This window comes from Montipora capricornis, chromosome 10 (assembly GCF_036669925.1).
Source record: "Montipora capricornis isolate CH-2021 chromosome 10, ASM3666992v2, whole genome shotgun sequence".
Taxonomy (NCBI): domain Eukaryota; kingdom Metazoa; phylum Cnidaria; class Anthozoa; order Scleractinia; family Acroporidae; genus Montipora; species Montipora capricornis.
Genome location: NC_090892.1, coordinates 15,136,126 through 15,155,867, shown reverse-complemented (window position 1 = coordinate 15,155,867; position 19,742 = coordinate 15,136,126). Strand labels below are relative to the sequence as shown.

Here is a 19,742-nt window from a genome sequence, read left to right as displayed (position 1 = left end):
ACAACAGCTTGTTTTCCTTTCTTTGCCTGATTGAGCAATAAGCCAGTTGCTCCTTTTATACACCCGTGCTGCCTTTCAGATTAACTTTGATGAATATCATCCAGTTAACGTCGCAAGACATGAATTCGAAGACTTCGGGAGGATACAATCGCGCCGTGCAACAACGAGAATAGTTGATCATAATTGTATTTCACCACAATAAATACCACCACACTTTCTAAGACATTACGAGAGACCAACTTAGGAAACAATCCGGAGGTTTTTTTGTGCTGAAAGCAAATTTCCTCCACAAAAGAAGCTATTCCTTCCGGCCTTCAGTGCGTAGGAGTAACGACCTCTGGCCGCCTCCGATTACATGCACATATTTCTGAGATTTAAGAGCTGGCCAGGCCCCAGTTGTTCAAACGATGGATAGTGCTATCCGCCGGATAAATCACTATCCACTGGATAACTCAATTGGTTTTGCTAGTGTTTATCCGATGGATAGTGATTTATCGGGTGGATAGCGCTATCCATCTTTTGAACAACTGGGGCCAGATCTAGTCTTTTTAGGTGCTGAGCGAAAGACGCTCTCCTTTAGATACGAGAATATTTAACAATCATTCCATGAGCGCGCGTTGGATATGAGATAGTAAATAGCCTACGAGGCGCGTAGCGCCGAGTTGGCTTTAACCAGTCTCATATCCAACAAGCGCGAATTGAATAATCGTTATATTAAATTCCTTAAACTCTAGAAGTTTGGAAGTACGAAATACGAGCGAAAAAAGGGAGAAAATCTTAACGAAATCGAAAAAACCTGATGAATATGCGATGTTGTGTAATACCTTGTGGTCAGACAGACGCACGCTCATCACAAAAACATTTCTTACCTTTTCGCGTTCTTCTAAGCTTCGAAATTGATCCAAACTTTCCACAAAAACGTTTTTCTTTTGCTTTATACCAACATTACTGGCGTAATTTTTTTTAGTTTAGCAACGCTAAGCGCAATCATTTATCATATAAGGTCAAACTAAGGTGAATGAGCTGATAACTGAGATTGAGTGAACCAATCAGAGCACGCGAAATGCATTATCCGAGGTTGTGAATTTAATAATAAAGGATATAACGCAAGTTGCCTTTTCTTGACTGCGCATGACCTCACTCCTTACCTACTCTCGAGTAAACCATTACTTCACACATGGTAAGAAACCCTTCACCAAACATTTGCACTGAAACGTATCTTCCCGGGATGGGTGGATCGCATGAAAGTTGCAAAGCCGCTCCCTGGCCTACTGATGTCACTCGGTCAGAGCATGTGGGGTTCTGCAGGTTATCGGTGTTGACACCAATTCTCACGTCAAAATTCTTCAGCCTCTCGTAGTAGTCAAACCGATTTATGACGGTGACGTCTGCCAAGGTGAAATAACAACAACTTTATTCGTACCCAAAAACTTGCATGTGATCACATGTGAATACAGGCTGCCCGCAATAGCCATAGAGGGGCTAAAAGGATAGGGCAGCCATACTTAAGTGATTAATTTTGAGTATCACACACTTACACCACACACCTAAACGAAACATAAAGTGAAAAAATAAAATAAAATAGCAAGAAGAATAACCGCAAAAGAAAGCTAAGAATGTCAGAAGTAGACAGCGGAATGCAATGTTGATAAATTCTTCAACTAGTATATTTCAAGAACAGCCGACTTTAGCTTTTCCTTGAAACGTTTCAAAAGGAATCAGGAACTTATGATCTCATCATTTATGTTGTTCCACAATCGAGCACTCTGAGACTTTCAGTTCACCCCGTGAACATTCCATAATTTGTTCTGGCTTTTAGCATAAGTCATTCTGCAGGACAACCTACTGTTACAGCTCTGTATGTTCCTAACAGGATTAAAAAAGGGATCGAAAGCTGGAGGTAGATTTTATGCATTTAAAAAGGAATTTTATCTGCAAAAAAGAAATTTTCAAAGTTAAGGTCAAATACATAACCTCGCATGGTTTGATATCACCGGAAACTGTACATAGGCTAGCCTCATGCCAGGATTGTGACCGTAGTTCAACCGAAATGTTGTGCTGCGGTGCTTTCAAGTCTTGTTTTTTTTCTTTACATTTCATAATCGCCACACAAGTAATGAACAAATAAACGCTATACATTTGTTAGTCTATTAGTCGTTTTAACTTCTTGACTTTGAATGTTGGATAGTATTTGCTAGCAAACAAATACTTTGAGGGAATTGGTGCGAAAGCATTTGTAGTTTCCAGTTCAGTTCCTTTAGGTATGCTCCAAATATGACAGAGAAATCGAAGATGCCAACCTTGTTATCAATTTTTCGAGTGACTCTTATTGACTTTATGCAGTCTGTTTCCATCGTCGACGACCGAGTTGCGTGAGAAGACAAAGAAGAGACCACTAGAAAACGACGAGGGACGGATCCGATTCTTATATTTCGGGCGTCGGGATTAAGATTCGGATCCGTCCGTCGTCCTGGAATCTAGGATTTGCCGAGGAAATCATGAATTAAATCTTGGAAATCTGTTGTTTCGCCTTATGATAGACTGTTATCTTTAGCAATCTGCTTGCTTTTATATTTAATTTGTGAAAGCCACTTTATGCACTAAACTGTTTAATTTTTTGAAGGCAAAGGATGTACGTGAAGCATTCATCCGAGATAAGTGGAGATATGTCCAGGTTTGACCCTAATTAGATGCACGCGGATTTCAATAAGCGTCACGAAGTATCCCCTTGCTCTTCCAGCCAACTTCAACATCACTTGTGTCTCAGAATACAGACAATTTATGTCACAAAGTGTCCCCCAAATGCTGCTCTTTAAGTGAAGATTAACTGCTGCATTTACCCCAAGCTAAAAATAACGCTAACCTTTACCCTTTAAGGGCCAAGTCGCACTAGAGGACAAAACTGTTTACTTATGTCAAAAATCTGTCATCACAATGAAAAACCAAGTGCGACCGGTTTGTCCACCGAAGGACAAAATTTGGTCGCAGACGGACAAACTTCAAAGATGCCGTCGACTACCTCTGGAGCAGGCCAAACTGAAACAAATCTTAGAAAACAATAGCGAGGGTGTCTTGATTCGAAAATGATTTGACAGGTGATATGTAGCAGAGTCTCTATGCAATAGACTTCGCGGTAAAATTGATAACGTTCTCATTTCGCAACAACATGAATTCAGGCGCGGGCGACCAATATTTTCCGTACGAAATGGGGCAACAATTTCCTCAATATCCACCAGGATGGATCTATCCGATGCCTAGGCCTTACATATTTAACGATCGAGGAACTCCCAGCCCATCTCCGTCTACAACGAGTTCTGACTCGTAGCAAGAATCCTTTCAGTTCAGCGAAGACGGCTCAATGCCGGGATCATCTTAAACTTTTTTGCGCCGTACATCTTCGTCAGCCGAGAACATTTTGAGACCCATGGTGTCGCGGTTTGTGGATGGACAGCATGGTGTGATGTTTTGTTCACATATTTTGTTCTCAAGTGCGACGGTATCTTTCCGGACAATTTTTTTTGTCACTGGCCGATTTCAAGTCAGATTTGTCCTGAACAAATCCGAAATTGCCCTCTAGTGCGACTTGGCCCTTAGTATTGTTGAAAATAGGTAGCAAATGCTTAGACTTAAAGGGACACTTTGTCTTGGATGTCAAAATTGGGCGTGCATCTAATTAGGGTCAAACCTGGACATAAGTGCTTGTTCACTGAAAAAATGAAGGAGGACTGCATGAAAGTATGGAGTTCAAGTTGATTCCTCCGAAAGATTGCCACCCTCTCTACACTTTTACCTCCATCCAACAGCTGTAACGGGAAACAAAAAAGAAAATCTGTTCATAGATACATGTTTCTTACACACCTGTTACAATGTACTCTCTTCCAAGATCAACTCTCCACCATGGATTGGTCTCTTTCCTAGTGTGTGTACAAGATTTGCTGCTGTAGTAAGGGCCAAGGTTCTCGTCCACAGCTCGACTGCTAAAGCCATTGTAATCTGTACTTGATTGCACTGTTGATTTCTTGTAAGCAAGATCTACAAAAGTAGGAAGAAGAGACTGTTTTTTAATCCATGCAGAGTAGACTCTTTATTTCCAAGACCTTGTCTTGGTTGGCGACCCTATCCTCGTGAGTTGATGAAGACTTAAGTACGAAACAACCCAGAACGCATCCCGTTAGAATATCTTAATCGCCTTTTTCAATCGCCGATCGGCAAGTTATATAACTTGAAAAAATTCTGGCATATAGTGGGGTTAAGGCAGCGGGGTGGGGGCAGAGTATAAGGGCACCTTTGATTCAGACAATTTGAATCCCTTCATCTATTTTGAACCCATTTGCTACGGGAATCGGATGTGAATGCTCTTAGGATAAAGAAGTACACAATGGCTTAATTGATATATTCGAATTTAACTCTTAGACTAAAATCATTACCATTACGATCTAAGGCATTAAGGCGCTGTTTACATGACAGAACTCATCCCGGGACGAGTTTCACTTCGGTGTCTGGTCATTTGGCTTTTGGTGTTTACGTGATCCCGGGGTGAAATTTGCTCATCCCGGTCTTCAGCTCCGGGACGAAATTTCACCCCGGGATCAAAAATCCATGTAAACACTTGATTCTTTTCTGTCCCGGGCCGAAAGGACATTTTTCTATGCCTCCCTACGTATCACCAGCGGTGAATGATCATACTGTGCATATCAGTTTACGGCAAGGACGGCGATTTTGTAATGAACAGATTTACCGCCATGAACTCATCCCGGGATGAAACTCACCCCGGGTGTCATGTAAACGCAGCCTAAGTAACAAAGTCTTTCTTTTATTCCCTAAACCATCGAGATTATATGCCTATCGAAATTCGTGTGTCTCAGACGATTACTTGCACTGATGGGAGACAGTCACATAATGTTGCGAGGTATGCTCCACGGAATAGGTCTCACGGCAAAACATTCAGAAAATTCCCTGCAGCGTGACAAGCGGTGTTGCAGAAAAAAATTAAGTTCTGCGATAAACGACCTTAACGAAATAAAGGCAATATTTAATTCGTTCCCTCTAATAGGCTCAATTGATACTAGTTCCTTTTCTCTTTGCTAGTACATAGATGACTCATAAGGGCAATGTGAATGAGCTTAGTACATTGAGCAACTGAGCAAAAAGAAAAGAGAGTGACTCAAAATGAAGTCTGTATGACTTACTCTTGTCATACTTGGAACAAATACTAGCTGCAATCTCGTTCACCACCTCAAACCTCTGATCAACTCTTGCCTGATCAAAATAGGTACATTTTTCCAGATGGACATACGGATCAGCTGTAGGCATAAAGTGAAATATGGGTCACTGGAATGTTCGGAGACACGAACGATCAATAAAAAATATTTACAATGAAAACCTCAAAGCCAAATCGTACTTGGTATGAAGTTGAATTTAAGATGTTCCTTGAATGTCAGTGATACGGCTGTGTTTTCGCAATCGCTGTGCAACACTATCTCATCGCTGTTTGCTGGTGACGTAACCTAACCAATAAAATTGATTTATCAGTAGTCTTTAATTTCATGGGGAAAGACTATGAATGATCTTACTTCACAGAGCAAATATTTTTTTAATGGAAGTAACCGCATGACTTAAGATTAAGGGTGCGTTCCATTGACCGTATTCTTGAATAGGAATACATGGAATACAGGTTAGAAATATTTCGTTTTTACAAAGATTCACATTAAAATTTTCAAGTAACTGCTAAAATTCTATTTTAAATATATCTTTTTTTGTCCCTGTTTCTTCAAAACGCCAGACATACCGTTTTCAATCATCAGTCCACGTATTCTTATTCCCGGAATAGCGTCAATCGAACGCACCCTAAGTATCATTCTAACCGTGGCATCAGCCACTCGGCAGGTGACGTCACGTTAATTGCGAACGACAGCAAATGGGAATGAATCTGCAAATACCAAATCTGAAAAATTCGGTTTTCAAGACGAAAACCGAAAGCTAAGAAAAGAAAAACTGCAATAGACACCAAATCCGAAAAACCGCAGATCTGATGTAAGAAAACCCCACCTCGAAAACACCTGAATTCGGCCGCAACTATGAAATCTCAGATTCCCCCTCCTTAAAGACAGCCAGAATGCGAACTCCAGAGGAAATCTCAATGAACCTGAAACGAGGGGTTCTGAGTAACATCTTCTATAGGGTGAGCGGCCTTAAAATAATGCGACATGCAGATTACTTGTTTTAATCCCTCGTGATATCTAGTTATTAGTGTCGATTGGAATTATATTCTACGGATTCACTTACCCTTGATTTGGTAACGACGCACTTCTTGCTTCCCACATGCTGCAGCGATCCACTAGCGGTGAAGCTAAACTGATGTCCTCCACAAGTAGAGTACAAACCGAGCGCAACATTTTCTGCAACTGCCGCCACTGGCTGCACGCATTTACCACTCTTGGTGTGTATCAGACTACCGCCATCTAATTTAAATTCCAGGCTAGAAAAAAGGCAATAAATCATTCATCGCCAAACTTAGGTCGAATTTACGACCCGCGTTGTTCAGTTCATAAACAAAAGTCCACAGAACTTTCATCTAAGCTACTCCCTTCACTCTCGCTACTAATAAAAATGTTTGACGCAACAGAACAACTGCATGAATGACCTATGGCCATCTGATTGGTCAGATTGCCGAGCTACTGTTTATTTTCCAGCATAACGTTGTGTACAAATAGACAATTTTCTGGCGCTGATGGGGGACTTGGGTAAATCTTACTCTTCGGTGATGGATTACGCTCAACCAAGAGTTCGCACTCTGGAAGTTGAGCTGGAAAAAAAGGAGCCATAACCGAGAAATTGACGTTAACTAGATCTTTGAATACCGCAACAAGAGCAACTTTTGTTACTTTACCATTTGGCGGGCCGTACTCTAGCCTGAATTTCAGACGTCTCTTTTCTTCTAGTCGCCTAGTAGGTTACTATAAAGCACGGCTGAAATTCAGGCTAGCCGAACTGAACAATACGACCCGATTTATAAAATAGCGCATCATTTTACACGTACCATTCAAAAGAATGACTAAGGTCAAATGTCGGTGCTGCAGGCAATACATTCTTTTTACCAGTGCAGTTATAGCTTCTTCTGGCGGTGCATGCGACCTTTTCGCGACCATATCGGTTGCCTCTATTCTCCTTATGTCTTCAAAAGGAATGCATTATAAAGTACGAAACGTGCAAGTTAACTTGAAGTTGCTCGTCTCCTAAATAAATTTAAATTTCACGTATCCAGAAAACAAGGGCATCCTCTTTTCACAGATGGCTTTGCAAGTTCGAAAAAATAAGTTCAGTTCAGGATTTTCCGCTCTGAATCGGTTGGTAAAAATTAAGCGGAAAGAACAACCAGATAAATGGTTCCCATCCCTTTGCAAAGGAACAGAGGACTTTTTTCCGTCCCGCAACGTGACCATGATTGCCTGTAGTCCAGTCAAGAAGTGGATCAGGAGCTCAGCGGTCCGCAAGCGGGCATTGTTTGGCCGACGGATTGAAGACGCAAATCGTACCTTGTAACTACTGTAAACGGTGGAATAGAATTTTTTCTGATACTCACCGACTCAAGCTACATCCAGTATAAATCACCATCCTAGTGCCATCAGGTACATTATCCCCTCCGCCAACCGGATGAATGCATTTCAGTGAGCCAAGATGAACCAAGGATCCCGGACCATTCACACTTGTTGTACCTTAAAAGGAAACCACAAAATGTTGTATAATCAAGTGTAATATGACAAACAAAAAGCAAATACATGTCGTGATATCGGATGTCAACACACAAAGATCTTTATTGTTTACAAACAATTTTGATATGCAAATTTGACAACCACCGGACGAAAGAAGACATTGTTTGGCATATTAACAAAAATGCGTGAATTCCCGCTAAACATCGCTACAACGGCACCTCTGCCGCTGTCAGTCTGTACTTGCGTTCACCCATTTACCCCAAGCCACGTAGCCAATCCGTTTCTCCAAAAGAAAATGGAACATAACTGTAATATTATTGGTTAACTGGCGTGGGAATCAATGATCGTGCTGTACGTACGTGCGGCACACTTTTTTTGTTCATTTCTAAGGATCTGACGACAACGTGAGTATACAACAATGAAGATACCTAATACACGAAAGGCAAATGCTGGTTTGAACTGCGGTCAGAAGCACGTGAAGAAATTGGCACTAAACCGGCATGGCAGGGTTTATTGGTTCAAGCCGCATTTACGCCTAAATGTGTGCGGCTTTCCTTTCGATACTGCTTCAGTAACGTCCATAACTGCAATGGCCAAAAATCTTCATACGCAACAGTGAAAAGTTCATTCCTCAAATTAAACTTTGCTTGGTCCCTCGAGCCTCTTTTGGGTTAAAGGAATTCCCCAATCGTATCTCATATATGGAAGGAAAAAGAGATCCAAGAAATCATTGTAAAAGACTCTGTCTTTCTGGCAAAGATTATAGCTCAAGATAAGTTAGTTGAATTACCAAGGGTCCAGCACTGATTAGCTCTTCGCCTTTTGATTGATCTAACCGCCAGGTCACATTGGAAGTTCTGGTCATCTTGTCTCGGGTCACACTTGCTTTGTATGAGCCTCGATCCTTGGGTTGCTCCGTTTGAATCGATACACAGTTGAGAATGCAAATTCTATTAAGCAGACATTATCAACAATTATTAAGATACATACAGTACAAACAGCTACCTCCGGTTAAATTGGGCCTTTGGTATAGACAGTGTGAGTGATTTTTGGCTCAAAAAAAAAACCCCTCATATAGCAGAAAAGACTGCTTTGAACTAAACGTTTTGAAAGAAGAGCAAATGCCACGTTTATTTTTGTATCTCTAATTAAGAATTTCATTTTCTCAGTATACGATGGGCAAAATCATTGCACTTATGAACAACTGGTTTGTTTTAAAGGAAACCGTGACCTTTCCTCCTCCGATTTACTAGTGATATGCGGACAATCTTTAGAACGTGTAGCTTAAGCCATAGTTAATAGATGTAGGCTGGTTATGGAACTCGACAAGTTTCTTTGTTTCATGTTTTAGTTCGCTTTTTTGGCCTTGACCCTGCACAAAACCCGACACAAACACGGTTTTTTGGCAGGATAACCAATCAAAAGCTTCGACTAATTCATTCGAAATTAACTTGCGAACCAAAAACAAAAGATTGTGCAGGGTCACTGTCGGTTCAACATCTAATTGCGACTGTATTGTTCCTGCTTTTGAAATTCCCAGGGTTTCGTAACCAGTCCCTAGAATAACTATTCTTAAGCCAAGTTCGTCGCCATAACAATAATGTAAAATGGAATGATGTTGCAATCACAACTTGAAAAGCTGTCAAGGCCCCCTCTTCCTTCTTACTGCGATATTCATAATTCAGCGGAACCCCATCTTCAACCGCCAACTCGACGCGCCGGTGGAAAGCGATTGAATCTGTAGGAATCTATTCACAGCAGAACCTTTACTGAAAAAGATATCATAATGTTATTCGAGTCGTGAACTAAACAAAAACTCCAGTTCACTTTCCGGAGGCGGTGTCGATCTGCCCGGCTTTGTTTGGCGCTTAGCGTTCGCAGAATTATGAAAATCGCAGTAAGCTCCTGAAAAGAGCAGCTCTCGGCACCCGACTAAGAGTTTATAGTTCTTTACGGATCTGCGTTTGAATATATATATATGTCAAGTTTCTCACTGCAACCTAAACAAGTATTACCGGAAGATATACCACAATTAACGATAGCGACTACAAGCTACTAGCTAGTAAACTTCTTGTCACTAATGCCAGCTCAAGAAGTTTAAGGAAATAAGGCATCTTGAGCTATATGAGTTGTAATATCAGTACAAGAAACTCTCATATACTTCTATTATGCTAAAAACTATTGTGTATAGCATCAATCCAAGTATACTTTGTTAAAGCCATTTAACCCAGTATATGACAGATTTTTCTTCATTCACTTAATTAAAACATCATACTTTTCTGAGCTACAAAGAATTTAAAAAAAAATTCCAAACGATTTTCCTTTCGTGTGGCCTTAAGCCTTTTGAAAATAGTTCAAACTGGAATTTTCATTTCGATGGGGAAGGGGGGGTGGGGGGGGGGGGGTACAAAATCACGCTAGTAAGGAGACTGGGGATAGCAGAACTGTATGTGACGTCAGCACCAGAACGTTTCCAGTGCCCGAATTTTCCTCTTTTTTTGGTTGCAATGGACTCTTTTCACAAAGCGGCTTGTTGAGTCCCGAGGGACTAGAAACTTTTGTTTTTGCGCGTAAAACTCGTTTTCAAACACATGAACTCGAGGCTCGCTCTACGAAATCTATTGTCTCTTGCCAGCATCCCGCGTGATAAGGGTCCATAATATAAAAGACAAAAGAATAAATTATCTTACCCTAAAATTCTCTGCTTTCCTGTATTGACGTCACTAGTCTGAAACTCCCAGCCTCCTTACTAACACGGTTTGAAGCCTTCCGGAATTGAAAATTTCGATTTTTAAAAGGATGAAAGGCATAGAATGCAATTCGGTATTCTATATTTTCGCATTCCTTATAATACAATTTGTTTTCCACCCAAATTTTGAATAAAACATTGTTTTCAAATGCTCTTGAGAGTATGCAGTGTCCCCAAGCTAATAGCATTTGAAACAATGGTTTAGGAAAAAGGGGCAAACAAAGTGTATTATGGGGAATGCGAAAATAGAGAATGAATTATTTTTTTATCTCAACACTAAGATATTTCCATTGAGTAAATAAAAAAAAACCTTGTTATTGCATTACATTGTAATTAGCTTATATTTGAACCAAATGTAATTCAGTCTAGCTTACGACCACGAAATGTGTATTTAAGGAAGATTTATCATTTAACTGGGTAGCTGATAGCACATATCGTTGAACTCCGTTTTCTTGAGGTCCAAAGGGACGCAGATACGGCTTGTTCAATAACGGGATGAGCTGCCATTTTTGACCAAAAGAAAATAAAATGTTTGTATAGAGCGGTTTTCAATGAGTGTCTAAAGTAATTAGCGAATTGATTTGGTTTATGATTACTTCACTCAAAGTTCTCGCGCCACTTTTTCAACCAATCAGAAGTGAAACCAAAACCAATCGTGGCTCGAGCGTACACATTTTCCCGCTCTTTGTGTAGGCTACGTGTAATTAATTCGAGTTTTGATTTGTTTACCGGATTGTCTCCGTCCTTTTTGATTGGCTAAAGTAATTACTTTGGTTTTGGTTTTACGACACTCGATTGAAACTCTAAGAATAAAGATCACGCCAAACCAACTGGTCGTTCGCATCTGTTTCAAAACGAATCTTTAAATGAAATGCAAATCCAAGTCGGTTCGCACCAAGACTCGTTTTGAAAAAGAGGCAAACAACATTGGTGAACAATCGAGATTTTTGAGAATGCGTGAAGAGCCATGTGGCGTAAACGAATTAAAACTTGGGCTAACTATAGGCTTTCGAGTAAAAGAGCATTTGCCTTGACTTGTCCTTTTTGAGTGTAAGCCCAGTTCTGCCTGTCATCGGTTTCATTGCATCCAGTTACTTTGATAAGCGAACCCTCGTCCTTCGAGTCCACGTACAAACAAGGTCCGTATCTGTCATCTGTCGCCGACTGCTGGTTCTCAATCAAGAAGTGTTCTTGGAGAGAAAAAAAGGGAGAGGGTACGATTAAAAATCAGGCGAGAATTTAGACAGGTTATCAACCTCGTTTTTACAGTCACTCGTCTTTCCTACCCATGAAGAGAAAGTGAGAAACGAAGACAGAAGAGTGAGCTTGGGAACGAAGTTGTTGAGCAGTTATAAGCACAGGCCACCCAACTCAAGATGGGAACGTGCCTGGTGGTTTTTAGTTGTATTTCAATCATGATTGGCTCGAAAAGGAAAACTAGCAGTCCAGCTAATCTTCACTGAAACGGTATGAATTAAGAGCATTTCGCAATCACGCAACTGTTGTAGTGTTTGAATTTGTTTTTTTTGCCGATCCGTTGGGATTTAGGCGAAATGTCGCTTTCCCTTTGCAATAACTTATTATAGTCACACAATACCTCTACACACGGCTTTGTTATTTTAGCTTGGGCTAACTTTGTTCAAACCGTCAAACACATTTCAAATGGAGAATACTTCATATTTCAAGTGCCAGCTCAACACGAAAAATTCCAATTCATTTTGCAATTTCAATTTACCTGACAACTGGAAGTCGACAAACGGGTTTGGATTGTCGTAGTAGTTTTCTGAAGTGTCCGTAGTCGGATGTCGATGGAGTTTATTCTCGTTATTCACACACACCGCGTGGTTGTGTGTGCTCTCTGCTCTTGCATAATGTGCTAACCTACTTATATATGCATATGCGAAATGTAGTATACAATAGGTGCTAATTAGGTGCCGCTATGTTACATGCATAATGTGCCAACCTACTTACATATGCGTATGCGAAATGTAATATACAATAGGTGCTAATTTGGTGCCGCTATGTCACATCCCCTTCTCTTAAAACTATATTAATTAAATGGAAAACAAACAAAACACAATATCTTCATTCGGGCCAATATATCTTGTACATATGTTGAAAACGAATAAAACTGGTAACAATATAGGGATTTTCTGTCTAGTGTTTATGTATCATACTAATATCAACTATTAAAGCAAGCGTCAGAGATTAAGTCTTTCCGGTGCCCGGATTTCACGTCCCGCGCGGGATTTTCTTGGTCCTTTCTCGGCTTCTCCTGTTACACTAGAGCATTGTGGGTTGGAGCTTGAGGGCTGTATAGTCAACTTGCCACTTGATGGGTCATTTGCTGAATTGCCTGCCGCAGTGGATTCTCGTAGAATGGCGCTTGAATATTGTGCAGTCATGCTTCTTTGGGACATGGAATCCGAAGAGTTGTTTGCCGAATTGTTGGAAGCATTATTCGGTCTAAGATGGATTCTATTCCTTCGCAATTGGGCACCAGTTCCAGTTTCTATGAGATATGAGCGGGGTGTCTCTCCCCGATCTATGACCCTAGCAGGATTCCATGTCTTTCTCACAGGGTCTTGTACATAGATAGCTTGGTCTCTGTGTAATTCAGGGAGCTCCTTGGTGTGTCTGTTGTAATAGTGGCATTGGTTGTCTTGTCTCGCTTTGAGCCAATTTCTAACTTCCTCTTGGTTCTTTGATGGCTGGATCTTACCAGGAAGTGTGGATTTAAATACTCGGCCATTCAGTAATTCAGCTGGTGACGGTATATTGGAACTCAGGGGCGTCGTTCGTAGAGCCAGCAGGGCTAGATCTATGTCTTCTTTAGTCTCTCTGCATTTCAGGATCGTCTTCTTAACCGTTTGGACTTGGCGTTCAACAAACCCATGGCCACGTGGGTAATGTGGAGATGACGTCACAATTTCAAACCCGTACTGGTTTGCCAGTTGATGGAACTCACCGGATGTAAACTGAGTGCCGTTGTCGCATTGAAGAGATTCTGGGATTCCATTTTCTGCGAATAGCATTTTCAGTTCATTAACAACAGCCCCGGATGTAAGGTTTTGGAGTTTCTTGACAAATGGGAACTTGGAGTAATAGTCGACAACTATGAGGAACCACGACTGTTGAGCGTAGAAAAGGTCTGCGCTAAGTGTTTTCCACGGTCTTGAAGGGATCTCTGTTGGTATCATTGGCTCCTTTTGCTGAGAATTGTGGTACTTCTGGCATACACAACATGAGTTTACAAGGTTTTCAATTTCTTTGTATATGCCTGGCCAGTAAACACAGGATTTGGCTCGTAGTTTGCATTTTTCCATACCAAAGTGCCCTCCGTGGATTTGCTGCAAGATGTTGCCTCTCAAGGATTCAGGTACTATAACACGGCTTCCAAGAAGTATCAGCCCATCTTCTACTGATATGTCATCTCGTAGGGGCCAGTATGGTTTTAGCGCCGAAACGATTTTCTTCCCACTGTCAGGCCAACCCTGCATAACTTTGTGGGCTAGAAGCTGCAGGGTTTCATCTTTCGCAGTTTCCTTTTTGAACTCTTCCATTTTGACTGGGGTGATTCTGATTAGATGGTGAACTTTCACATTCATGTCCGACACTTCAAATTCATCCAACGGCGAAAGGCGTGACAGGGCGTCAGCTGTAACCATTTCTCTTCCTGGAAGATATTTAATGACGCAGTCGTAAGGTTGTAAACGCAACAGCATTCTTTGAAGGCGTGGAGGTGCTTGCATCAGGTTCTTTTTATGGATCTGTTCCAGGGGACGATGGTCTGTTTTAACCACGAACGATCTTCCATAGAGATACGAATGGAATTTTTCGCAGCCGTATACCACTGCCAATAGTTCCCGTTCGATATTAGCGTATCTGGTCTCCGCAGGGGTAAGTACTTTCGATGCAAAGGCTATTGGCTTGTCGTTTTGGAAGAGAGCTGCGCCCAAGCCCTTAATTGATGCATCAACATGGAGGACAACTGGTTCCTTTCTGTCATAGTAGGCCAAGGTCGTTGTGGTACATATCAATGCCTTCACCTTCTCAAAGGCTTTCGAATGTGATGGATTCCATATGAAATCAACGTTCTCCTTTAAGAGGTTTCTTAAGGGGGCAGTGTGGTCAGCTAAATTGGGGATGAATGAGCTCATGTAGGTTGCCATCCCCAAAAAGGTGTGAAGCTCTTTCTTGTCTTTAGGCGGTTCTAAACTTTCTATGGCTCTGACTTTATCTGGGCTGGGTTTGACACCGTCTGGTGTGTAGAGCATACCAAAGAAATTGCACTCCTTTGTTTTGATAACGCACTTCTCGTCATTGAGCTTGATGCCGGCCTGTCTGGTACGTTCCATGGTTTCATGCAGGTGTAAGTCATGCTCTTTATCGTTCTTTCCATAGACTGTGACGTCATCTGCAATACCAATGGCTCCCAGGCAATCACGATACGTCTCATCAATCTTGAACTGGAAGATATCTTGACTCATTCGTAGACCAAACGGCATTCTGAGGAAACGATACCGACCAAATGGTGTATTGAAGGTTGTCAGGTACGAGGACTCGTCATCTAGTTTGACATTCCAATAGCCATTGCGAGCGTCGAGCTTACTAAAAAGCTTTGCTCCTGATAATTTGGGTGTGATTTCCTCTAGAGTGGGTATGGGATGATGTTCTCTTTTGATCGCCTTATTCAGGTCTTTGGGATCGAGGCATAACCGAAGTCGCCCATTTTCTTTTTCTCTAATGACCAGGGAGTTGACCCAATCCGTAGGTTGGGTTACTTTCGCAATGATATCTTGGCTTTCCATCTCGCGTAATTCGGCTTGTAATTTGTCTTTCAACTCTATAGGTACTTTGCGGGGTGCATGGACCACCGGTGATACTTCAGGATCCAGTGTGATGTGGTATGTGTAGTCATCAAAACATCCAACTGTACCATTGAAACATTCTGGGTACATATCCATCAGCTCTTGTTTACTTGTGATTGATGGCCGCTCTTCTAGTGGTATATGACTTCCAATGTAACTCGAGTTTTTCTTGCAAGTACCCGGATTTTGAGCTGGAGAATTGAAGCTGCTATTTGGATCAGCCTGGTTTAATTGATTTATTCCTAGCGTACAGTGGAGGGAGACTAGTTTTAGTGCAATGCACGCTTTTAGACCGAGGATAGCTGGCCCTGAAGTATCCGTGACGTAGAAAATGCAGTTAATCTTCTTCTCTTTGTACTTGCACGAGATGTTTATAGTGCCAAGCTGCTTAATTACAGAGCCACCGTATGCTGAGAGAACGGCTTCATTCTTTTCCAGTACTTCTGGTTTGAGGTTTCCTTCGTCATCAAACTTCTCTGGGGCGATTATGCGAAGTAGCCTGATAGGCAAAACATTGCTCTGTGCACCTGTGTCCACCTTGCACTGGAGATTAATTTTCCGCTTCTTTTCAGGCTGGGTTATTTCCAGTGTTGCAAAGACTTCATCGCGTGTGTCGTGTGTCATCGAATGTTGCGTGTCTTCTATGGTGTTAACCTCGATTGTACTAATTGTGAGAATTTCATCATTGTCTTCATCGCCCCTGTCTTCAATCGTGTGAATAGATTTTTTGAAAACCGGCTTTCTTCCTTGGATAAATTGTTTCCGTTTACTGGATCGGCAGACAGATTGCCAATGATTACCTTTGCCGCATTTTCGACATAGTGTACCGTAGGCTGGACATTTGTTCCTCGGGTGTTGTTTTCCGCAGTTGTTACAGGATTCCCTTTCTTGTTCCTTATGAATGGCATCTACACTTCTATCCTCTTGATGGCTTTCGCTACTTCCTTCCAATGTCTTCATATGTTTACTTGTCGCCTCGTTGCTTCTTGCAATCTCGATAGCGCCTGCAAGGGTCAATGATTTGTCTCGGCCTATGAGGGACTTCTGGACATCGGGGTTTTTTGACCCCCAAATAAGCTGATCTAGAACTCTGTCTTCGACTTCGGTGCTGTCGCGAAATTGACATTTTGCTGCTAGGTTTTTTAATCTTGAGATAAAATCATCCACTGGCTCGCTTTGTTCTTGTCGCATTCCTTGTAGTGTGTATCTGTGAATTCGATGACTCGTCTTCGGCTCCAATTGATTCTCGAACCGTTCGAAAATAATGGCAGGTTTTTTCCTCTCTTCCTCCTTTGTGAATGTCCAACTGTTGTAAATATCCAGACCTTTTTCACCCGACCAGAGTAAAATATAGCTCACTTTTTCTTCGTCATCGGCGGCTTTGAGCACGCTTGAGAACATAAGCTGACATTTTTGTTTGAATCTTGCGAATGCAATTATCGGATCAGGAGCGTCCCAGTTCATCTGTGGCGACGCAAAAGACGTTGCTGTTGCCATAATTCGCTTCTGCTGGCCTCTTTCGATTTGACTCTAGCGATTATTCTTGTAAAATGCTGCCACCATGTAGTCGGATGTCGATGGAGTTTATTCTCGTTATTCACACACACCGCGTGGTTGTGTGTGCTCTCTGCTCTTGCATAATGTGCTAACCTACTTATATATGCATATGCGAAATGTAGTATACAATAGGTGCTAATTAGGTGCCGCTATGTTACATGCATAATGTGCCAACCTACTTACATATGCGTATGCGAAATGTAATATACAATAGGTGCTAATTTGGTGCCGCTATGTCACAAAGAGCATTTCGCAATCACGCAACTGTTGTAGTGTTTGAATTTGTTTTTTTTGCCGATCCGTTGGGATTTAGGCGAAATGTCGCTTTCCCTTTGCAATAACTTATTATAGTGACACAATACCTCTACACACGGCTTTGTTATTTTAGCTTGGGCTAGCTTTGTTCAAACCGTCAAACACATTTCACATGGAGAATACTTCATATTTCAAGTGCCAGCTCAACACGGAAAATTCCAATTCATTTTGCAATTTCAATTTACCTGACAACTGGAAGTCGACAAACGGGTTTGGATTGTCGTAGTAGTTTTTTGAAGTGTCCGTTGGGTTCTCTTTATTCATCTTATCTTTGTACCACGAGGTTGATCTATCAGCGCCCAATTGAATACTGCCTACAGGATCCTTCAGATCGAACGCAAGAGAGAGATACAAGTTTTTTCCAAAGATGATTAAGTCGACTGCAGCACTGAAAGTCACATCTGGGAAGCCTCCCGAAGCGTAGGTCGCCAAAGCAAACTCAATTTTGATACTAGAACAAAATAAAACGCACATATTATATGAAGCAAACCTATAGCACGAAGTAAACAAGCAATCGAGACCAAGCTTCGATCAATCGTTTTAAGTTGATCGGGTGTTTCGTGTTTGATTGGAATTGTATATGTTTGAAAAGCATGGATAGTGACAGAAAGCACTTCCGGGGTCTTTTTGTGAGGTCGGCCACGGGGTCCAGCTGTTTGTGACGCCCGCGAGGAAGTCTGGTAATGACTTTTCGCAGGGGTTACCGCGTTCCAGCAAACACCCCGAAACCGGGAAATCTCGCTCGATGTGAACAGTCTAAACCGCTTGGGTTTGCAACGTTGACCCTAATGGCACGCGTCCTTAGTTAAACGGGAGCAAGGAGTACTTGCATAAGTAGGCCCCATCAGGCATTTGATCAACCCTATACCACTATTTTCCACATATTTGATTGGTCACTTGGGCTTTCAATGGAAGAAAGGTTGGAATTGACCTCGTTTCGGTACAAATCTCTCTACTTATAGTAATTGTGTATGGACACTGGAATAAGTGTTAAATTCACTGTTGAAATTATGTCATATTATGATGTAAATTTTTGATCAATATTTCAGAGCTAAGAAAGCACCCAACCAAAATCTACCCATCTATCTATATTTATGCGTTTTTAAAATATGACTAGCTCTGCAAGCGGGCAAGATGAACCAAATCCCGCACTGTGATTGGCTACCCGAGCGGGTAAGATGGACCTATCTTGCCCGCTCGGGATTTTGCGCTTGGTCCCGCAAGATCATTGTTTGGTGTTTTATCCCATATAATAAATCCTTTCTTGACCAAGTGTGTTCGGTCAAGATGGCTAGATATTGGCCTTGTTATTTTTTTCCGTGTTTATGGATCTCGACGATAAACACGCAAAAAAAGAACTTGGTTATTATCCAGCCATCTTGACTTAACAAGCTTGGTCAATAATCCAAATATAATGTGATTTACATCTGAACAAAATGACTAAAACAAGGTCAACTAACTTTATTTTTACTGCTGTTCATCAGCCTGCTGCGCAGCAATTGATCTCTTTTGACGGAATAAAAAGGCTTTTTGCCTCCCGCTAGACAACCATTCAGAAGCTCTTTGTTCTTTCGAGGGCTACTATCAAGAGATAATGGTAGCCTATGACGTGAATCTTAAACCCACATATCGGCGGCTTGAGTTATCATTTTCTTAAACAACCTATGCTTGGAGCGGCTTTTATCGGAGTTTAAGAAACGACGTCGGCTATGGCTATGACAAAGCCACAAAACAATAATATCATTATTAATCATAAAAATTACAATGTCATCGATTATGATTGGTTTAAGAAACTCCTATTTTCCACTAATTCACGTGTCAAGTTGTTATCGGTCAGTTTCATAAGTCAATCACGTTCAAAAATGTAGTTTAAATTAACCAATCACATTCAAAGTTGTAGTTTAAATCAACCAATCACAACCTTGGTTTCAATTACCATAGAAACAGTGTACAGGCTCCTAAATCGGGCTTTCTTTCTGTCTTTTAGAGCGATAATATTAAACAATTTTCGCCTCCTTAGTCTGTCATTTAAAATGCAGATGTTCCCTTTTTTCATAACTTGGCTCTTCTTCTTTCCTCGGAAATTGTAATTTTTATGATTATTTGGTAATAGGACTTCGCGACCTCCAATTCGGTCTGTAATCATACTCGTGATAAACAAATCGGACTCCCGCTGCGCGATCGTCCGATTTTGTTATCACTCGTATGATTATAGAGCGTTTTCATATAACGTCACGGCAGCCATGTTGGTGTTTCAAAAAAAAAAAATGGCAGCCGTGATGGTGTACCAAACTAATCCTCCGGGAATTTAACTCTATTTTTATGAAAATACTCTCTTTTGTTTCAGTAATTCAATATGGCTGCTGGTCACGTGAGTGAAAACGCCATATAGACCGAATTGGACTCCACTCAGTCGAATTACCATTACTAATTAAAAGAGAAAAAAGAATCGTGCTGCACGTGCGGCACGCACGTTACTGCTGTACTCTGCACAGCAACAACGTGAAATCACCTAATTTGAGGTTTTAACGACAACGT

At 41.3% G+C, this 19,742-nt stretch overlaps 1 protein-coding gene across 1 annotated transcript in view; it reads right to left on the bottom strand.

Annotated features, from left to right (window-relative positions):
- The window catches only part of LOC138019387 (uncharacterized), a 100,010-nt gene that overhangs the window by 33,495 nt on the left and 46,773 nt on the right, over window positions 1-19,742 (bottom strand). Inside the window, exons 22-30 of the mRNA XM_068866158.1 lie at window positions 17,390-17,655; window positions 11,491-11,651; window positions 8,503-8,662; window positions 7,583-7,715; window positions 6,286-6,478; window positions 5,402-5,507; window positions 5,190-5,303; window positions 3,859-4,032; window positions 1,149-1,388 (exon numbers count right to left, since the gene is read on the bottom strand). Coding sequence (XP_068722259.1) covers window positions 1,149-1,388; window positions 3,859-4,032; window positions 5,190-5,303; window positions 5,402-5,507; window positions 6,286-6,478; window positions 7,583-7,715; window positions 8,503-8,662; window positions 11,491-11,651; window positions 17,390-17,655 — 1,547 coding nt within the window. The remainder of the gene's footprint in view (window positions 1-1,148; window positions 1,389-3,858; window positions 4,033-5,189; window positions 5,304-5,401; window positions 5,508-6,285; window positions 6,479-7,582; window positions 7,716-8,502; window positions 8,663-11,490; window positions 11,652-17,389; window positions 17,656-19,742) is intronic.